The sequence below is a fragment of the Halichoeres trimaculatus genome, unplaced genomic scaffold (assembly GCF_033239565.1).
Source record: "Halichoeres trimaculatus isolate MK-OKI-2021-1 unplaced genomic scaffold, fHalTri1.1 fHalTri1_scaffold_12, whole genome shotgun sequence".
Classification (NCBI taxonomy): Eukaryota; Metazoa; Chordata; class Actinopteri; order Labriformes; family Labridae; genus Halichoeres; species Halichoeres trimaculatus.
The window spans coordinates 25,000,162-25,021,661 of NW_027437190.1; the positions used below are offsets into that span (position 1 = coordinate 25,000,162).

General features: G+C 38.6%; 3 protein-coding genes across 3 annotated transcripts; 1 reads left to right on the forward strand and 2 right to left on the reverse strand.

Annotated features, from left to right (window-relative positions):
- Positions 1-1,387: 1,387 nt before the first annotated feature.
- On the forward strand, positions 1,388-5,066 carry taf12 (TAF12 RNA polymerase II, TATA box binding protein (TBP)-associated factor). Its single transcript, XM_074683711.1, has 6 exons — positions 1,388-1,545; positions 2,477-2,698; positions 2,827-2,904; positions 3,003-3,117; positions 4,691-4,779; positions 4,873-5,066. Exons 2-6 carry the CDS (start codon positions 2,621-2,623, stop codon positions 4,906-4,908), a joined length of 396 nt encoding a protein of 131 aa, XP_074539812.1. The 5' UTR covers positions 1,388-1,545; positions 2,477-2,620; the 3' UTR covers positions 4,909-5,066.
- A 1,204-nt stretch (positions 5,067-6,270) lies between these two features.
- rab42b (RAB42, member RAS oncogene family) lies at positions 6,271-9,313 on the reverse strand. Its single transcript, XM_074683899.1, has 3 exons — positions 9,002-9,313; positions 8,620-8,842; positions 6,271-7,627 (listed from the first exon to the last, which is right to left on the reverse strand). Exons 2-3 carry the CDS (start codon positions 8,835-8,837, stop codon positions 7,174-7,176), a joined length of 672 nt encoding a protein of 223 aa, XP_074540000.1. The 5' UTR covers positions 8,838-8,842; positions 9,002-9,313; the 3' UTR covers positions 6,271-7,173.
- A 1,850-nt stretch (positions 9,314-11,163) lies between these two features.
- On the reverse strand, positions 11,164-20,956 carry LOC141801212 (CTP synthase 1-like). The gene is made up of 18 exons (XM_074684181.1): positions 20,752-20,956; positions 20,058-20,238; positions 19,672-19,842; positions 19,412-19,512; positions 18,480-18,596; positions 18,204-18,287; positions 17,874-17,954; positions 17,537-17,688; positions 16,197-16,329; positions 15,910-15,998; positions 15,223-15,317; positions 14,228-14,290; positions 14,071-14,114; positions 13,884-13,980; positions 13,747-13,802; positions 13,439-13,541; positions 12,893-13,037; positions 11,164-12,299 (listed from the first exon to the last, which is right to left on the reverse strand). The coding sequence occupies exons 2-18, from the start codon at positions 20,221-20,223 to the stop codon at positions 12,215-12,217; spliced, it is 1,782 nt and encodes a 593-aa protein (XP_074540282.1). The 5' UTR covers positions 20,224-20,238; positions 20,752-20,956; the 3' UTR covers positions 11,164-12,214.
- Positions 20,957-21,500: the final 544 nt, after the last annotated feature.

Sequence of the window (21,500 nt, forward strand, 5' to 3'; positions counted from 1 at the left end):
AATTATGCTGCTCCTGTTATCAAATTCTTACTGCGTCATTTGTCTCCGCGGGTTACCAGGCCGGTAGTGTTTACAATGTGAGCTTCTCCTTGAGGTTGGGTTTTTCTGTAGAAGTTTGTCAACAACAGGATGTGAAAGAAGTGTTGACATGTTGTTTGAGAGCGTCGAAACATCCCAGTGAGATATGTAATATGAAGCAAGTCAACATTTTCTGCTTCATTCACTGTGACCTTTGATTGATTAGCTGTTCACTGGAGCTGCACAGGAGAAGACATCCAGTCCGTCAAACAGTGTCAGGGATTGTTTGCTGCAAGCCAGCATGAAATGCTAACACTTTCATCTTTATTTTTACTGATACAGCTTATGTCAGTGTCCTTTTGCTCACCCAGGCCTACATACACTGCACAGTAGCCTATTGTTCTGTTTAGAATATTCAAAAAAAAAAAAAAAAAAATTAAAGACAGAGCCACATTGTTGAACAAGAAGATTTTAGTAGTTTTCATTTAAGATAATACAGTAACTGACTTGTAAGTTTAAAAAAAGAAAAATAATACTTAGCATAATACTTAGCTTCAGTTTCATCTCCACATTAATACTGAAAACATTTTTATGCGTCTTAGAAAACCTGCCATCATTGTTCTTACTCATATTTTCTTAATCAATCTATAACCTAATATTAGACATACAGTGTGGTGGCAAAATTTATTAGAACACTTAGGGTAATCAAGAGGTTTCACTTGTTTTTTGTTTAAGTGACCATTTGGTCATTTCCTAATAAAAGGAACATTGAAAATAAAGGAGTGCTCTTCCATGTCTGGACTTCAACCCGATCCAGCAAATCTGGGCGAGTAATTGGGAGGTAAACTGGACAGATATATTTTACATTCAGGGGAAAGCCTTTGGCTTGAGTTGCAGAAGTAATGATGGAATAACACTGCTGTTGAAGTTCTCAGGAAATATGCTGACCTTACACCAGGGGGATGTGTCGTTGTAATAGCAGCTAAAGTTGAAAATACCAAATATTAAAGTTAAAAGTAGATAAAAACAGAAAGAATCACTTCCTCTGACTTTTGTTGTGCTCACCATCTACATGTTTCACGATCATGTTTTAGAGGCAAAAAATGATCCGTTTTTTTCCACATCTGTCTGCCTCTCACTACTTATAATAATTCCACTTAATGTTAAATTTCAACTTTGCACTAATTTCCACTTTGAAGCATTACGGTTGCAAGGACAGAAATCCTTCAAATAGACTATAATTCACACGTGTGTTTATGTGAATGTGTTATTAGTTATCTGCATTAATTATTCACCTTACAAAATCCATTGTGTTAATGTAGTGTATTTTATAACAATTCCAGTAGATGGCAGTAAGTGGGACTAACCAGCGACCGGATGTACACATTAACAAAGCGGAAGAAAGGGACAGTCTCTGGTGATTTTCGGACCGTGCAGAGTCATATTTGGGAACTCTTTTGGTCACAGGAAGCCTTATTTTCTTCGAAGCGACGCTGAAACATGGATAGATAGTGTTTGCATTTTAAGGTGAGTTCCTTTAACAGTTCGGTTTACGAGTATGCGGGTACATCCAAGAGCAAAGCCGCGTTAGCTGCTAATGTTAGCCTGATCGGACAAATCAAAGCTAGATAGCTGCTATTGTTTTTAGCGCATTACACTATGACAGAGTCTGTATTTTACCCGTATGTGTTTATCCTAGGAGTTTCACGGCCACTTAATAGCGATGCGTCATGTTAATATGTCGTATTACTGTTTTGTTGTTCAGCTCTATTTGTTTCCTTTGCGAGTTGGTCCCGTTTTGGACTAACAAGCTCATGCATGAGTGCTTGCTAAACGTAACCGTGATGTGAAGCTCATTCGAACTGAAAACAATATTAGTAATCAGAATAACAATGTTAAAAACGATAATCTAAGGAATCAGAACTCTCAGTTCATTTTATTGCACTTCAATACTGCGATCATTCAGTAGCGATATTATAGGAAGCACGCAAAATGTACATTTAATACCACAAACACGAATATAAGCTGCCTTGTTCAGTACCAAACAAACAACATGATTGGAAAGAGTAGAATAAAGGTCACATAAGTACGTTCAACCCTTAAGTTACAAGTTAGAACAAAGTTTTAAGTTTGTGCTTTGCTTGAGTCCCAGTGCTAACACTGTTCAGTGTAATAAACCCATCGATTGTTTGACACTTGTCGTGTAAGCTCAAAGGGTCTTTTGGGTAAAGTTTTCTCTGAGTATTCAAGTTGTTTTCCTTTAATCCATCAATCATTCTTTATTTATAGAGCGCCGAATCATCACAGACGTTATTTCGGGACACTTCACGAAAACCTTAACATGTTAATAGTGGGACACCTTGGTCCCAATACAAAGGACTGTCTTATCGTGATAGGTATCCCAACCTGTTCCTGTTACAATGCTTACTCATGTCTCACACCTGACTTTCTTTTCCAGGGTTACGGATGTGGTCCCAGTAGAAGACAATCCTCAATATCGTTTTCCAGCTCAGAGTCCTTCAAGGACCAACAAGTAACTAAGAACAACATTTTGCCTCTCGTGAATCTCCAGAGTCCCTCCTCTTTTCCTGTTGCCACCAGCATGGCTAACAGCACCACAACTGCAGTGAAGGTTATGAACCCCGGTGCTGCTGGAAGAAGTAGTCCAGAGGGATCCCAGGTTAGTCTACATTTTACCCACTTAGCTTTAAGAGTGGGTTTATGGTCACAACATATGTATTAACGGTGTCACCAAGCATCTGCATACTAGTTTTTCTGAATCTTGACTATCCATCTTTTGATTTCCAGGTGCTCAGCAAGAAGAAGCTACAGGACCTGGTCAGAGAGATTGATCCAAATGAGCAGCTGGATGAGGATGTTGAAGAGGTCTGTCCGGCATTTTTATGTCCATGTCAAATGATACAATGTATAGATTTGAATTTTTATAGTATGATTGTGTTGTGTACAACTGTGTCTCTTCTCAGATGCTGCTACAAATTGCAGATGATTTTATAGAGAGTGTAGTGACAGCAGCTTGCCAACTGGCAAGGCATCGCAAGTCTAACACATTGGAGGTGAAGGATGTCCAATTACATCTTGGTACGTTGGTGTGGTCTTGTTGTATTTGATATTAACTATTGCAGTCCCTAATATCCTTTAGCTTGTAACCTATTATTTAAAAAAAATATTGTAAAGCAGGCCAAATGTTTGGCGTTACGGTTGTCTGATTCGGGACTGTCATTTTTTTGTGAGCAAAAGGGAAACAGGCCAGAAGAGTTAGAAAAAGATTGAGGAGTCATCTGCTCGAGGCAGGTTTCATGAAAAGAAAAGAATAGTAACTGTCTCCTCAATTGTTTTCTGCCCCTCCTGCCCTGCTTGTGCTCACAGCAGGAGACACCTCTTTTCTCCTGACCACAGTTTCTTCTCGTGCGCCATTGGGCACCTTTTTTAATCCTCCACAGGGGAGTGAGGAGGGAACGCGACACAGCAGTAAACCACTGACATTCTGTGCTAAACGGATTACCTGTGTGCATAATTAATAAGAGACGCATTGTTTAATATGGCATAGATATTCCATGTGCAACGCTGAATGAAAGAAATGCAGTGACATACCGGGACACTGCCTTAGTATTAAGACATACTGCGACATAAATTTTTTCTCATTCTGCCCAGTTCTAGTGTAAACCTTTTCATTCCTAATTCAAAGAAAATATGTGACCACAACCTCCAATTTCTAAAAAGATGGAATGCTGTTCAAAATGCTGGCGAAATAGAATGTTATAATTTATCAAATGTTGAAATTAAAAATTGGGACAACAAAAAATGAAAGTAATGCTTAAAATTAAGAATATTTTTTTCATCTAATGTGGTTGATTTGCATAAGGTTCATAGCATCCCTAGGAAGAGAAAAACTGAGTGGTTAAATCTCTTAGATGTCAAAAGGGAAGGTTCAACACTCTTTCAGACTGTGTAAGCGGTCAGAACAATTTCAGAAAAATGTTTCCCAGTGTAAGATTGAAAAGTCTTTAAAAATTTCATCAACTGCAGTTCATGATATTATTTAAAAATTCAGACAATGTAGAAAAAAAATTCCATGCAAAAAGGACAAGACTAAAAACCCAACTAGGTGGCGGTGGTCTTGGCCCTCCAGAGTACAGTTTGTGCATCCACAAATGTGGGCTAAAGCTGAGAGGAAACTACATATCAATATAAAAGCCCAGTATGAAAAAAGTATTTGTTTGACTTTTGTGCATTTAAAAAAACTGATGATCTTGGGAAGCACTCGTCTTGAAACTTTAAAACGTCAACATGAAAGCAGTCACAGATGCTTGTTTTGGAGAGAAAATTAAAAAATCAGCCAGTGTGAAATATTTATTTTTAAAACTTGGCATGCTTCCACTCTCTGCTTAGTTTAATCTGTCTCTCTTTGAGGCTGCAAACATTAACAGCCCGAAAAACCAAAGAGCTTTGCAAGAAATTTCTGACAATGGTATTAACAATTTTTGGCATTGAAAAATATTTTGCTTCAAGACTTAAAACAAAGAAGAGACAACGCGCAGTGCAAGATTTAAAAGCTGTTGGATCTTATTTTGAGTGTGCTGGAAGTCCTGTTTAGTTGATACTGTGTATATAGTTGATGCATTCTGCTGACTCATCACCCTTCTCTTCTCAGAGCGTCAGTGGAACATGTGGATTCCTGGATACGGCTCCGATGAGATCAGACCATTTAAGAAGGCCTGCACTACAGAGGCTCACAAACAGGTTAGCAATCAAAGGCTTTTTTTCTTCTGACGTGACAGTACTTTTCTTTTTTTTTAACCTGTGGTCTAATGTTTGCCCTATTTTTTTTTTCAGAGAATGGCGCTGATCCGCAAGACAACCAAAAAGTAGCAAGACTTTACTCTAAGAAGTTGTTCTCACATTGTGTATCGTCTGTTCTCTTTTTTTTCTTTTGCCCATTGAATTTTTTTATTGTTTGAGTTTTTGGGGACTAATTAAGACAAAATAGTTTGGGTTGTTTTTTTTGCCATTGTTATTATTAGATAGTATTTTTACTGTCACAACCCCGTAACCTTTGAGTGTTTTGCCAGCACTATCACAAAAGAGAAGTCATGTCTCTGGTTATATTTTGTTGCCATTAAGCTAAGCCTGGCAGGACTCCATTCACTTTTTTTTGTCAATAAATAGTTACTGAAAAATGTCATTGCTGCATCTTTTTACCTTTCACATATTCATGGGAGGGAAATGGACAACTGATGTTACATGGTGATGAAACAAGATAAAATGGAGTTAGCTATCTGAAAAGAAACAATATGGACCAATTAATCCTTAGTTTACTCACTCATTACAGATCTATTATCTAGTGATTTGAAAGGCTTTTACTTTAGAATTGAGATGAAGCTAAATTAGTGTATACCTGTCCATTGGAGAGTGGCTTGCTATATCCATACACAACATTAATAAGTGGAAATCCTCATTGTTGCAAGAGTATTGATAGTAATTGACAATGATTAAACTTTAAATGAAGGCTCAAGTGGATACCAAAGATTTAGCATGAAATCTCATCAGTACAGTAGCTGTTAAATCATAGATTACCAAGAATCCAATCAGAACAGAAAAAAGTGATCCTGTCACAGTGAATCTTTAATCTCAGTGTCTTTTAGGGGCAAAATAAATTGTCTCTTTTACTTGCAGAAACACGGGTGGCTCTACATCAGACAAATGAATGGTAATTAGTATGGAAACCTGCCACATCAATTCAAATGAGCATAATTCATAAGTGCTCCAGAGTTTTATTTTAATTAATTTCAACAACAGCTCCCCAAAACAATCACTCACTTGCAGGATGCTTTGCAGTAATTTGTGATGCAACAAAGCCTTGTTCATAAAATCCTCAGACCAAAAAGATAGCATCACAGATGACTCTTGTGATAATGCTCTCGTCAGCTAAAGGACTTAAACTGCCACCAAATATGAGCTGAATAATACTGACAAAAGTGTGCAACATCAGTCTAGAAATGAAGAGAAGGGTGTATTCTTTGGATGCAAACAGATCTCCCTTTTTATCATTCTGTGACTCCTTTCATGAAACCAAAAAGTTACTGCGATCAATAAAAGGTCATGACCCAAAATATTGATGTGAGTTCTGAGCAGAGCTTGGGTTCCTGGAGAGGAAAAAAAAAGATACAGGAGAGAAAAATGGTATCAAAACAACATTCTTTATTCATATGGCAACTTTTCAAGCATGTTTTGAGACCTATTAGGCTTGTGACCCTTAAGTTCATTTATTCACTCTACAAGTTTAAGCTCACAAAACTTCTATCAGAGGATTTCATCACATTTCCTGCAGAATGAGAATGAAGGGAAAGCTGTTTCCTGCCTTGAACAGACGTTTTGCCTAGGCAAGAGAGTAAACCGCTGTGTTGACTTTTTTAAAGTCTTATGAGCAAGACATGTTTCATACAAAGAATACTTACGCTTGTGACGCTGCTTGTGAGGCAGCAGTAGGGCACACTTTGAGCTAAATGCTGTCACCAGCATTCAAACATTAACAGGCTCACCAAGCTGATGAGTTGCAGGTAATATTTAACTGATTTGTCATTGTAGTTTAGTTTGTTAGAATAAAAACACTTTCCAATAAGTAGCAAACTCAAAGTTTAGCTGTTCCACAGCTTTTGGCCACAAACAAAACAATCAGGAAATTACAGGTTTTGCTTGATGATAAAGCTTAAAGTAAGAGACATAAACACCCGTTGAGTAAATCCCACAGCAGTTGATCCATCTAAGCATTTTACAAAAACAAAGTCAACCAGCTGGTGGTCCTATGAGAAGATAAGGGATCAAATATAAGGTAGATAATAATAATTTGGATGGGAATATAGACTCAAATCCAAATTACAAGAGGTGAACCTCTTTTTTTTTTCCTTTAATGTTTTTCCTTATTTTATCTATTTGTGGTTTTATAGGTAAAACCATGACCATGCTGCTTTCTTTTCAAGAAACATAAATCACACAAAACATTTTAAGTTAAATCTTTGCTCAGTATTTACATATAAGGTACAGAACCGTCACATAATAATTGGTCAAATCCAGTTTTAACTTCACATCAAAGGTGCAAACGATGCATTTATACTCCTCAGTGTCTCTTGATATGCCTCACAGTTTTTCACAGCACTTCTTGGAGGTCTTTGGGGTAGTGTCCAGCTGTGCCAGGCTGGCCCTGTGTGCCTGCAGAGACTGTGGAGCACATTTGACTCCATCCCAGCCCTCCTGCAGTTCCACCTCTCCACTCATCAGAGCCTGGTAGACCCGCCGAGTGAGCAGCTCGAAGGCCTCCTTCACATTCTGGCCCGTTTTGGCAGACACCTCAGCGTAGGGCACCCCAAGCTGTCCAGCCAGTTTCTCAGCCTCTTCTCGACTCACGGCCCTGTTTCCCTCAGCGTCCATGTCACTCTTTTGGCCCACCAGGATGAACACAACCCTGTGAGGCTGCACTCGCTCACACACCTCAGCATGCCACTCTTTTATGTGGTTGAAGGAGGCTCGGTTGGTCATGTCAAACACCAGCAGTCCTCCGACTGAGTTGCGGTAATAAGAACGGGTCACTGACCTGGGGAAAGAGCAGAAACTCAATGAAGAAGAACAAAGAGGTTTGAATTTCAACCCACGAAAAAACCTCCTCAAAGGGTTGTGCAGAGTTCAGACTTTGCTACCAACTTCCCGTTCTAGTGAGTAAATAATCAGCTGATTCTTTGCACTGTTCGAGTTGAGCTTTTTAAGATAAGCTGATTGACAGAGAGTCTGTTTCTTTGTAAGAAACTTGATAACAAATGTGCATTTCTCTAACCCCAATCCTGGAGCTGTCGAGAGGTGCGTAGTTTTCTCATGAGTCACTCAATGTTTAAACCAAAGCAAAGGCTCACTCTCCCAGCAGCCAGCTGGTAGAAAGTTCTTTCTTCACTCCAACACTTCTGCATGAAAATAAACCCGATTTGGCTGAGCTTTTCGCTGACTCATGTGGGATTAGCTGGCTACAGATATCGTGAAGAGAGGCGGTACACACAAACAGGCACAGTTTGCAATTTGTTACGCTTCATTCAACTGGAGGAGGGAAATAATGAATTTAGAGACAGAATGGAGTATGTAACGCTGGGTTGTTTTCATAAAAGTTGCTGAGCTGAAAGAATAGTGCCTCTTCGAAGATCTGTCTTCTCCACTTTAAGCCAGGCACTTTCTGCATCTCTTTACACACTGATCTTGTGATGGTGGATTGCCAGCCTTTGCTTGGGTAAACACTGCTGCACAGCTGCGGTGTGAATAGAATAACTGCTGCTGGTATATTTGGTTAGTATATTTACATGCATGTGAATCATATTTTTTAAATATTCAGTCTGGGATAAGCGTTCTTTGTTTTACCATCTTTAAAAAGCAACTCAGACTCTTTCCACGAGGTCTGGTGTATAAAGGATTCTTTTAGGATATATCAGGGTGCAAAAAATCCAAAACTCAGAAACCCTTCAGGGGGTTTGAAGCAATGTCTGGCACAAAAGCAGGAGATAGGATATCTTAGACCTTATGTCACAAAAAAGATTTCATCCTGACCTGAACCTCTCCTGTCCAGCTGTGTCCCAGAACTGCAGCTTCACACGCACGCCCGGCTCTACCTCCAGGAAGTGAACGTAGAAGTCTACACCCACTGTCTCGTTGATGGACTCCAGGAACAAGTTTTCAGTGTAGCGCTTCAGCAGAGAGGATTTCCCCACTGTGGAATCCCCCAGCATGATGATTCTGAACTGGTACTGCCACAATGTCAGGTCCATTGTCGCTGGAAGCGGGGAAAGAGGGATGAAGAAATGAAGGGATTCAGGGGTACGTGGAAGTAGATGAAGGAATTAGGAAGAGATATGGGAGTCCAAAAAAAGGGTTGAGAAGAGCATCCTAGATTTTGCCTTGAGGCCTGGAAATTAAAGGAAAGCGAACCAACCTGTGAGACGCTAGCAAGTCCAAACCAGGTTCCAACCACGCACCGTCTTTTCTTTGATGCTCCAAATGTTGAGAAACAACAGCAGCCACTCCTTATGAATCTCACAATCAGCAGAAGAGCTTTTGTCTACAGTCATCCCAAACCCTTGTGCTAAACATATCAGCTGCTCAACTCTTCCACTCTCATTCCCATGAAGGTTTGTCCAATCACCTAAAGCAGGCAAAAGATCTGTGCCCAAAAACAGGAGATCGCTGCAGTTCTCATTAGTTACTAAATGCTACTGTAAGCATGGGCATGAGTGTGCAGTCAATGTGTGAGTGCAGGGGTGTGGACTTGTAAAGTTTGCCTGTTGATACTTGACAAAAGGTGGGGCAAGAGCACAGGACGCAGGGAGGGCTGCAGAAGAAAGGGAGGGCCAGCTGCTGGAGAGGAGGATTTAAGGAAGTGGTGTCAAATAAGGCCATATCAAAACGCAGAGCACAGCTTCCTGCTGTCACAAGTTCCCAAAGACATGCCATTTTTAACAATCCTAGAAAGAGAAAGCAACTGTTGACTTGTGCAATTTGCAACAATTCTTATCGCTTTACGACCTTGTTAGTAGCCGGTGAGGATCACAGGCTGAAAAGGGGAAGCTGTTAACAATAAAGCTGTACAATCCTGGGAAATGCTAGGAAAGGCCCATGATGTGTGATCCGTTTCCAAAAATAGGCTGAGGGGAGATTGAGAATGTGGACAACAAGTCAGCTGACCCAAAACTTGTCTGTGTAGCTTTTTTGATGGAAAGTAAAAAAATGAAAGACACCCATGTAGTGCAAAATTTCTAAATCTGTGGGATAGGTTTTGACATGCATTTATGTTTTATCTGTGAAAAGGTTTGTTTACATAGTTACAGGAAACCAGAGCTATCTATCTCTATCTCTATTTTTCAGATAAAGGACAAGGACTATTTTTACCAGGTTGGGCCCAGAATTATGCAGGGTGTGCATTGACACAAATCAGTACCATTTATTCACCATTTCTGTTATCATTAACCCTATCTAAACAAAAATTTATACAGTTGTTGTACGCGTGTGTGTGTGTGTATATTTTTTATTATTGTAAAAAAGAACACAAAAAATGGCATCATAAACAGTCTTTGATAGTATATTTTATTATTTTTAAACATCTATTTGAGGGGGAAATTTTTTTTTCTCAGCTTACAATTGACTTGCCTTACACTTGTGCTGCCATTACAGTCATTTAAATTACAGTGAAGAAATTGTTTTTTTTTTTTTTTTTTAGGTTTATAATGAGGCATCATGGTTACAAGTCTTTTGAAACTCCTCACAGGAGCTGTAAATCTGGATTCACAAAAAAAGTTGATGATCAAAAGTTAAAGGAGCTTTTCACAGCTGCATGTAGCAAGCAATACATTTATTTTCATCCTTTTAGTAAACATTTAATATCAACTCATACTTATATTTATGTGCTTTTACTTTGTGGTGGACTAACACCTGTGTAGCTTGTGTTATTATACAGTATGTAATATCTGTGATGTCATCAATCTGTCCCTGATACAGCGTTTTGAAGCCTATTGTCTGATCATCCCCACTGGAATCACTGACTCAAGTGGCGGGCTTTCAACCTTTACTCAAACAACTATAGGGTACCAGCCTGTCTGTCAGGTAAGGTGTGCCTCTCTTCACATCTTCTCAACCGCTGAGTTCTGGTGAGTATTCAGACTGAGGATAATTTCTGAATCAGGCTGTAAACATGTTTATTTCTGCCTCATTTTTTATTTTGCCTTGGTGTGTATGTGGTTTCTGGTAGTTTTGGTACCAGCCTCCCTTTGTGGGGGAAATAGCCAAACGTACTAAAGATTTTGGGGTGGCCACTCAGACCCTAAGATGGGCCACTTTGAATACGCCCCTGACCAAAGGGTACCATTATAAGTTCAACCCTTTTGGGGCTGCACACTGTGTTCTATCTGAATAATTACGCTCAGCAAGTTGTTTTGTGTGTCCAGAACACCAAACGGCTCTTAAAATCATGTTATCAGTGACGACAGTGCTTCACATTCTTTTGAAGATGTAAGAGTATGATCACATTTTTTTAATTCTCTGGTATGACTGTCATCATGAATAGAACAAAGAGCAGACTGTCAGAAGGGAGAAAAATACATTTATTCAGAACCAACAAACACATGCATCTGAGCTTCATAAATACAAAAATATGATATTTTCAGACATTTTGGGTAACAAACAGCTTAATCAAAGCATCAGCAGCATTTCTGTACGGATGGGAATTAATATCACTCAGTGCACTAGCTTCAAGTGAAAATGTAACTCAGAAGCGTGACGCTTTTCATCCACAGTTTGCTGCTTCTGATGCTCACAGATCAAATACAGGTCTTACTTTTGCTTGATAGACACCAGTTTCCCTTTGTTGAGCTTTTTATTTCACTTTACACGGTTACCTCATGGGGTCACTTTAATTACCCCGGATTGTCAGATAACTGAGCATCAGCATGATTCATTTGAGAAGTTCTGGGTCAGGTATGGCAGTAAAAGTCGATTGAGTTCAAAACAGTTATTGTTGATGTCAGCAGGCAAAAGGTCTCAAACATAAAATTTATGCAACCTGGATTGGTGAACTATAAAACTTAAAAGTGCTCAACTTAAAACACTCATGCACAAATGAAATATGTTATTGGATAATATTAAGACAATAAACTTTATCTAACCAGAATAAAAACCATGTATAGCACACAGAAACAAAAGAACTGTAGTGTTTACTGTGTAGTAACCCTGAATGAGTGTATTATTAAGGATGGTAGGTGTATTATTAAGGATGGTAGGAGAAAACCCCTTCACTCACACTTTTAAGACAGACAATAACCAACATTTCATCAATGATATACCCGACTGTTGGACACAGGAAACATTTTCAACCCAAATCCCCTGGTAACTGTTTGGCATCTTTTGTCACATCTTTTCTTACATTCCCAGAGGAGCACTTTCCTATATGCACCAACTGTTAAGCTCCACAGCAAAACATCCATTTACCCTCTGCACAATAACTCATTTCTCAAAAATAAAATATCTACATCTCGTTGTATTCAGAGTAAAATCTGTCTCATAAAAGTATTGAGTTTGTAGTTGAGGGTTCACGTTTTTTTTCCTGAGCCTTGCATTTTTCTGCATGAATGACGCAAACACAACACAAAGTGATGCTTTAGTCGAAGGACAAAGAGGGGAACTTGAGCTCGGAGAAGTCTGCTTCAGGAGAGCTGCTGCCGCTGCGGTCGCTGTAAGTGTCCCTGCAATGAAAGATGAATTCATAAAAGGTCTATTACAGCAGTAATGCCTGACAGGGAGAGCTTTATTGTGATTGAGGGTGCATTGATGACAAAGTGTCCCAGTAAACTGCAGCTGTAATACCCATGGGGGTTTTGATGGAATTACATTGCATAATAATATATGAGGGTAGATTATGACACTGAATAAAAATAGGCTTGTAAATTTCCATTGATGTTGACAAGTCAGCTAAGTTTGACTACGTTCCATCATGCATAGTAAATACTTTATACACTTAGGTGATGAAAAAAAAGAAACTTAATTCAACTCCATCTTTGGAGTCAGTTTAGAGATCTAATATGAAAAGCATATTCTACGTATTTAAACTTGATTTGATACCACTCCCAAAAGAAGCACTTATAAATTGGAATCAGGGAATACTTCACCCTGAAAATATGGGTATAAAATGCTGAAATAATACTTTAATTTATAACCAAAAGCAAAGATAAAACTATCATTACACAGAACCTATAAACATCAGGAGCAGCATCCAGTATTTGCATTCAAAGTTACACCCTAAAACGCTGTAATAACACATCACTGGGTCAGAGCTCACCGTGGAGAGAGGCGACAGCCCTTTGTCAGGTAGCTCTGGAGTTTTCCTGCAGCAGCTAGAAGGAGGCCGAAGTATGGGGGAGAGGGTTTGATGGGTCTTGAGGTGAACTCTGGATGGTACTGCACCCCCACAAAGTAACAGTGATCTGAAATAGAGACATGGACACATTGACCTCCACCAAGTTGAGCAACATTCAGCTTCTTTAAGAGATGTGCTATGTGCTAAAATGCTTGGCCATTTGTGAATCCAAAATGAAGGCATAGATCCTTTCTAGTAGTATCAAATTTTTTTTTTTTTTTGTTAAATACACGTTTTCTTTTTCATGAGAGAAATGGAAAATGGATGGTATGGTTATATAAGCATCAGCCTAAATTGGTTTTAAAAGACATTAAAAAAATCAATATTGTGCATCTACAGCTACAATAATAATAAATACAGTGAAGGTCAGCTTGAGGAGCTGCTTCAAACCAGCAGCAAAAGAACATTCGACAGAGAGGTTGTATTCAACAAGCTGTGGTTGACAGACTGTGAGTCCTCTTCACTCACCCTTTTCACTCAATTCAATGACCTCCATTCTCTCTCCTTCCACATCCTGACCAACAAACTGAAGACCCTTTTCCTCGAAGTGGTGCTTCAGCTCAGGGTTCACCTGAAATGAGCAAAGGGTCAATGATTCAGAGATGGTATTTCAGAAATGAGGCTGTGAGGTTATGCTTAAATACTTTAACACTAGATGTGAGTAAAAAAATGAAGTGCATTAAGATTTAAAGGAGAGACTTTATTCTCTGCATCATGCACTGGCAGATTTCTTTCAGCAAGAAAATAAAAGTATTGAGCTTTGTTTTGGTGTCTACCTCAAATCTGTGTCTGTGCCTCTCTTCGACAAAATCCACATCTCCGTACAGTTTTCCTAGAACAATTTAACATGCAGTGTGATTAAAAAGGCAACACATGGACTGAAAAAGGCATTGTTTAAAGAACGGTTACATACTCAGCACACTGGTGTTGGATTTGAAAATAGTCCGCCTCTGCCCAAGCCTCATTGTCCCGCCCATCTGCCCTGGGTTGTGCTCTGGCATATCAATCACCTGTCAGGATCACACAGCAGGTTAAAACCATTCTGGTAAAAACTCTGCTGATATGTTGCAATATGAGCGCCTTAGAGAAAGATAACCTACCACTGGGTGTGTGGACTCTGGATTAAATTCTGTGGAGTTGGCATCTGAAGGAAGATAAGCCAAAACTGATCAAAGCTCAAATCAGGTCTGAGGTTCTATCCCCATTTAATTAGAAACCATAGGAATGGAATGTGTTATAACAGTGTCCCTAACTCACCTTCCCATCCAAGAACATTGCGAGCGAACTCACACACTGCCAGCTGCATGCCCAAACACACCCCTGCACAAAACAAGAGCAGCAGGATTCTTGCATAATGAGTGCTATTGTAAGGATTCATAAATATAGAAAGACAACAAGATCCCTGCTGAGCAAAACACTTACACAACTAACACTGCCATGTTTGCATATGATTATACAGTGGCTATAAACAGCCTTCACCTCTCTTTGGACTCCTTCGTTAGCTCTGAACGCTGAATGCAGACGCAGTTGAGCTTTATTTTTACAAACGTTCTATAATGTCAAAGTGACAACACTGCTTTACAACTATGTCTAGATTACATGCCTAAAAAAACAAAGACTGGTTGCACGAGTTTCCATGCCCTTCAGGATTCAATGAACGGAGCTAGTTTGTGAAAACAGTTTCTGTTTCTCATTACTGCTTGCATAAATTTTCACACATTGCAAAAAAATACAGTAACTAGGTACTCAACTCTAGTTTAATTATCTAGCACACAACATGACCTTTTCCCTAAAGCTTTTGTTGTATTTTACCAAATTCATGGTCTATGCAGAAGAATCACACTATGATGCTAGCTGATGGTTATTCAACTTATTAGAAACCCACAGTGCTCTTAGCCTCACCATTGTGCCCAGGTAAAGTGATGGAATGCTTGTTCATACATTAGTTTAAATGAATATTAGCTACACCTACGTTGATTCAGTGTCTTACAACAGCAAAAGATAAAGTCCAAGCCACAAATTACTTTTTGCAGACTAGGGCTATTAATTCAGTGGCTTTATCCACAGTGGTGCAAGTATGAAGCTGTATACCACAAATTAATATATTATCTGTACGAACGGGCCACCCACAGGAGGAATCATGCTTTATGACTAGTCTTTGTCTGGTTTGTGTTTGTTTACACAGGATAAAACACAACAATAAAACATAATAAAGAAGAATAAGTGACAAAGTAGTAGTGAATCTGTCTTACCCAGGAAAGGCTTATTCTGTTTTCTTGCCCAGTGGATAGCCAGAATCTTTCCTTCTGTTCCTCTTACACCAAAGCCTCCTGGTACCAACACACCCCTGAGCAGAAAGAGTGAGGGGAAACAGTTGAGATAAGCAGACTCATACTTAGACAGCTGTGTTATGACTCTGTTTTAAAGACAGTATTAATCGTAGTGACAGTAATATGTCTGTAATCGAGGTGATGACTGTTAAGAAGTGTAGTTGCTTCTCACTTAGGCAATAAAAAGGCTTTTAATTGCACCCTCCAGCCTCAATATCATTTTCTTGATGTTATCTTTGTTATGCTTAGTCCTTGACCTAAACTTTCTGATTCTATTTGATAAGAAATAATTGCTCACACTCTGATAGGAAAGACAAACCTCTACAGGACCTACAAACTTCTACTTTCATTTTTTGCATTATTAACTTTTGGTGCACACCATGGACGTGAAATAACCATGATGATGTTTTATGAATTTCAACAGAGCACAAGAGTTACTGACAATTTTATAAAGCCACATAAACCCCTTGAGCGACAGCTCTCTGCTGCCCTCAAGTGGAGCACATAAAAATACTCCACCACTCCGTGAAACTAAACTTTGCTGTGAATTATCCAGCATCATTTTCCAAGCTGCTCGGCACCTGTGCTCCCCCAGGTTTGTCTACTCACTGAGAGCTGCAGAGCTTCTGCCAGGCCTCGTGATATTTCACTGGCTCAGCCTGCAGAGTGGTGTTCTCCAGGTCTGCAGAGTCAATATACTGAAATAAAAAAACACATCATTTGGAAAAATAGCATAATATCATGGCCAACAGGATCAATACCATGCAAATATGGGCAAATGTTGCCATTATGACAGTTTAAAAAGTGTTTCCGACAACGATGAAACACAACAGAGGAGAGATGGTTGATCTAAAAAGTGATGAAGTGAGCCTTAAAATTGAGAAATGTTTTCATACCTTGACTTTTAGCTTGTGATTAATAGCGAGGGCTGAGTGCTCTAGAGCCTTGATTACAGAGGTGTAGGAGTCTGCTAGCTTTGTGTATTTCCCCACAAGTGCTATGGAAACACTCTCCAAGAGCCGGTCAGATCTGAGAGGAGAAAGAAGAAGAGGAGGTGGTGATTCAGGATAACTCATCTTGTGCATGGTCAAATCATAACATGACTGTTCTTCAAGATGTAGTTTACTGACTATTTTTTTTTAAGTTTGACACTCCTAAGTTTGTGGCAACTTAAAAAAAATAAATAACAAGATGCCTGAGGAGACTTGGTAACACTTTATATTAACTACACACCTTTTAGTATTAGTCAAGCATTACTTAATACTCAACTCATCATCTGTAGAGCATTGTTCATACATTAATCCTTGTTTGTTTATCATGTGCAAACACAGTTATAAATATTTTATTAATGATAAAAATTACCTTCTACAATGTGTATACTAACTCTTTGTCCATACTTCATAAATGATGGATTAACCAATTATAAATGAGCCATTACGGTCATTATGGACCAGTTATTAACCACTACATGATTCTGACATGCAGTAAGAGTTAGCGAACACCGAATTACAGAGTGAATCATGATTAATTAAAGTGGTCACAATGACTCTGTTTTTTCATTGTTTTGTGAGCTGATCTAAAGTGAAGACTATTTTTCTTTATAAAGCATTTATTAACGAGGTTTAAGACCAGCAGCACCTTCAAACATACAAGTCACAGATTTCAATTCAACAGAATTACAAACAGATAACACATGTGCTTAAACTTGTATTTCTTAAAAGGAAACAGCCTCTGTATGAAACCATGTTCACCACAATGATTCTTTTATATAAACTTAAAATACTCTGCCACTGAATTTTAAAAAATCTCAAACTTCAAGTGCTTATAGTGGCTAAACTAAATTAAACATTAGATATCAATTATATAAAGAGAAACGTTAACATTTAAACACTGATTATATAAAATCATTTGTAAATGACACAATATGTAAAACACAGTAAATATGAGATATTTTTAGGTTAGTAACTGGTTCATAGTCACCAAAATCGCTCATTTGTAATTGGTGAATATATCATTTATACAGTATGGACAAAGATTAAGTGAACTCATTATAGAAGGTAATTTATCATTAATGAAACATTTATAACTGTGTTTGTACTTGACAAACGAGGGTTAATGTATGAACAGTACTTTACAGATGATGAGTTAAGTATTAGCTTATTCTTAACTATTGCTAAAAAGTGTGTAGTTCATATAAAGTGTTACCAGAGGCTTCTCAAAAGCAGCAAAAACTCACCTGTCAGCCATCTCTTTCCACTTAGTGAGCATTTTCCTGGGTCTCGTCACGACAGGGAGGTTGAGCCGCTCACGGAAGTAGCTCACAAGCCCCTGGTCCTCCAGCAGCAGGGGTACTCTGTAGACAGAGGAGACATCGTGGACACAGATCACCTGGAAACAAGAGGAAACCATGTTGATGTTAAGCTTTATTTGTTGACTCAAGGATAGAGTAGAGTTTATTTACGATAATAAGCACCAATTTTGGAAGATCAATACCATGGCTTGCAGATGTAGAATTAATGTTAGCACCATGCTGTATGTAGGCAAAGTTTTGTTACTGAAGGACAGTATTTTACCTGTGTGGGCTCCACATGACAAAACATGGAGATTTTCTCTTTGACAGCAGTTTCCAGAGGCGTTGAGCAGCGACACATGATCTGACAAGATGAAAAAAAAAAAGTCAATGTACCTCTTTAATAAGATAAGGGAATAGCAATTTTTCTTGACTTATATCTTAGATTGTTATCAGATTTCATTTCATTGCATACACTATCTGATGATACATAGCCATCAATCATAGATTGCAAATTTGCATATCCCAAACTGAGAGTAGCGACTTGGCCTGTTGTAAGTTGGGTTCAGGCGAGAATGAAGAGCAAAAAACACGTGAATCACACTCCACTCACCAAATCCGGAGACAAGCCCAGCCCCCTGAGCTCTCTGACACTGTTCTGGGTTGGTTTGGTCTTCTGCTCTCCTGTGGCACTGGGCTGAGAGACATAAAACAGTTCACCTTGAATTTTTGAACAAACTTTTGGGGGAATGTGAGTTTTTTTTTTTTTTCTGCAGTTGCTTCTCTTCAGTAAGAACAAAGTTGCATTTCTTAGTTTAAACGAAATACCAACATCAGTAACAAAAATATTGCACATTTTGATTTGCGTGTTAACAGTAACATTGCACACCTGTGGTACCAGGCTGACATGTATGTTGCAGAAGTTCTCCCTCTTCACTTTAAACTGGAACTGCCTGAAGGCCTCGATGAAGGGCATACTCTCAATGTCCCCCACTGTTCCTCCCAGCTGTTGATACAAAAACATCAGCTGATATCACAGAACTGTACACGTGAAGAAACACGTTGGCCCTTACACAACACTGACACAGTCTTTAAAAGTTCAACATGACACTCTGTTCTGAGCTGTAATACTGCCAGAGCTAGTTGAGATGTTTGCTGAAAGAAAGAAATGCTGGAGGCCAGGCAGAAAAGCAAAGTTCAGTTCAAACAGCTCGTGCTTCACTTGAGAGGTATTACTGAAAATGGTTGAAAGACACTAAAAGGTAGACATAGAAAAGACATAAAAAAGACATAGAAACAGGATTTTACAGAAAAAATAACAATAACCAAAAAACAATTGAGAAAAAGAGTTTTGTTGGTTTCCTTGCCTGTATTTTCCCAAAATAAATGAATGTCTGACTGTGCTGGAGTGCTTACTTTTAATCCTTTGTGGAAACCATTATTTCTGTTTTGTGAGTTTTATGGCTAAGAAACTATCTCTATATAACATAATTTGACAGTTTTAAAATGCAACTTAGCTTAAAATAATTACCTACACTGACATAACAAAACAAATGATACTGTTAAGACTGTTTTTTATTTTATAACTGAATGAATCAGGCTTACAGAGAAGAAATGTTTAGGAGTCACTATTTAAGAAATATGTTTTAGTTCTCTTCTGTATGATTTTATCCTTTATTAAACCCTCTTATGAGCACACACTGAAGGAGTTTCCCTGCTGTATACTGAAAAGTACCAATTTTTCTTTTCCCACTCAGCTTACATCCAGTGCATGTTCAGCGTTAACACTACTTCTTCAAATGTAATCCAGGGCCAACTGACCTCTATGACACAAACTTGTGGCTCCACACCATCATCATCTACCGAGATCCTGGCCTGCTTCATCACCCACTCCTGGATGGCATCTGTGATGTGGGGTACCACTGTAAAAGTATGTACGAAACATGAGTCAGTAAAAATATGGACCCCATCAAATGATCTAATATCACAAAAAAGATTACATAAAAGGAAAAAAATGACAGGCACCAAACTTCTACTAGAAAAAGTTTGCAGGATTAAAATGTTAGCATCTGAGCACTCACCCTGCACAGTCTTGCCGAGGTAGTCTCCCCTTCTCTCCTTGTTGATAACAGACTGGTAGATCTTCCCAGTGGTGAGGTTGTTGTCTCTGATGAGACGGATGTCAAGGAAACGCTCATAGTTCCCCAAGTCTAGATCCACTTCTCCGCCGTCGTCGAGTACAAAAACTTCACCTACACAAGAGAAATGTCATTGTTTTGTCATGAGGCTGATGAAGTAAAAGATTTGAATGCCATACAAATATAGTGATTTGCTTACTAAAACAAAAAGCACTTTCATATGGCGATTGCTAATCACATTTTGTCTATTATAAACTGCTGAGCTCAACCAAAATAAATAAATAACAAGGATACATGGAATATAATAAGCACTGTGTGAATGAACTCACCGTGTTCATAAGGTGAAAAGGTTCCAGCATCAATATTGATATATGGGTCAATTTTAATGGCTGTCACATGAAGGCCACAGGACTTGAGGATTGTTCCTACACTGCTAGCAATGATGCCTTTGCCAATACCAGATATGACGCCACCAGTAACCAGGATGTACTTCATAATGGCACGTCAAGTCTGAAAACAACAAACCAGACAGCATTTTTTTAGTTGAATTACTCTGAACATCTATAAATACACCTCTCTGGTATGGACGCATCTAAACCCGCTAATCTACAACCAGCAGCACAGATTAAATATTTTGAATAGTCACATGATAATAAACACTTGGCGGGAAATACTAACAACACAACCAGCGCGCCAAACTGGGACAGTCACCTGTGATCATTATTGGGTCATGTTGTCCTCAGAAATTATAGCTGTGGTATATTGCCAAACTTAATGATCAGTAACTGAGCGCACATATTTATGCAGCGCTGTTACACTAATATTTATGCTACCTTAAGTTTAGCATTGAAACCCGAGGATTCTCAAGAGCAGCATTGCTACAACATGGTATGTTGGTTAAGTTGGTTATAATGATTTGTTTTAGTTTCCAGATGTTTGGTTAACTGAAAGCTTCTGCATGTTTGACCCCCCAAACCTGAAATATTAACCCTTCTGTATATTATAAATTAATAACAAACTTACCACACGTTACTGGACAAGAAGGAAGCCTCCCCCCCCCCAAGGTGAAGAATCTTAGTAGCTCGTTGTAAGTTTTATCGACTCCAGCTTCTGTTTACGAAGCATCAGATCCACGTTTTCACTGCAGTAGAAGCACGTGTGAAACAAGCTGACTTGCCCCTATCCCCACAGTGGTACAGCTTGTCTACTTCCGTTTCGGTTACATGGGTATTTTTGTGGCCTCTTCTTTGGCTGTCAGGCAGACTGTAGCGCGCCGCCTCCACACAGTTCACCAATCAGATGGCTGCATCTGAAGTAAGTGCGCGTGAGAGTTGAATTCTGAAAACCAAACTCTGGGTGTAAAATTATCAAAAGCGTAAAGGATGACGTCACGTTTCAAGGTCGGCCCAAGTTATTGAAAAGAATATGATGGGCACAGATTGAAAATATGATCATCATTTTTGAAAAGTAAAGGCATGGGTTGTAATGTAATTGTATTGAATCCCAAATTGAATATGAATATATAAAATGTATTGTCTTTTTTTTTTTTTTTTTTTGCTATTTCTATCCTCGTTGAATTTGCTCACATTTGTGAGCTAAGAGTATGTCTCTGTTTTTTGCTTCAACAACTCCGGTGTTATGAAGTCTGATCATTCCTTCGCAACAAATAAAAAGTAAATAAATCAATAAATATTAAAAAAAGAAATTAAATTACTTGTTTTGAAATTGAATAAACAAATAAATATTTTATTTTATTTTTACCAAACAATTAG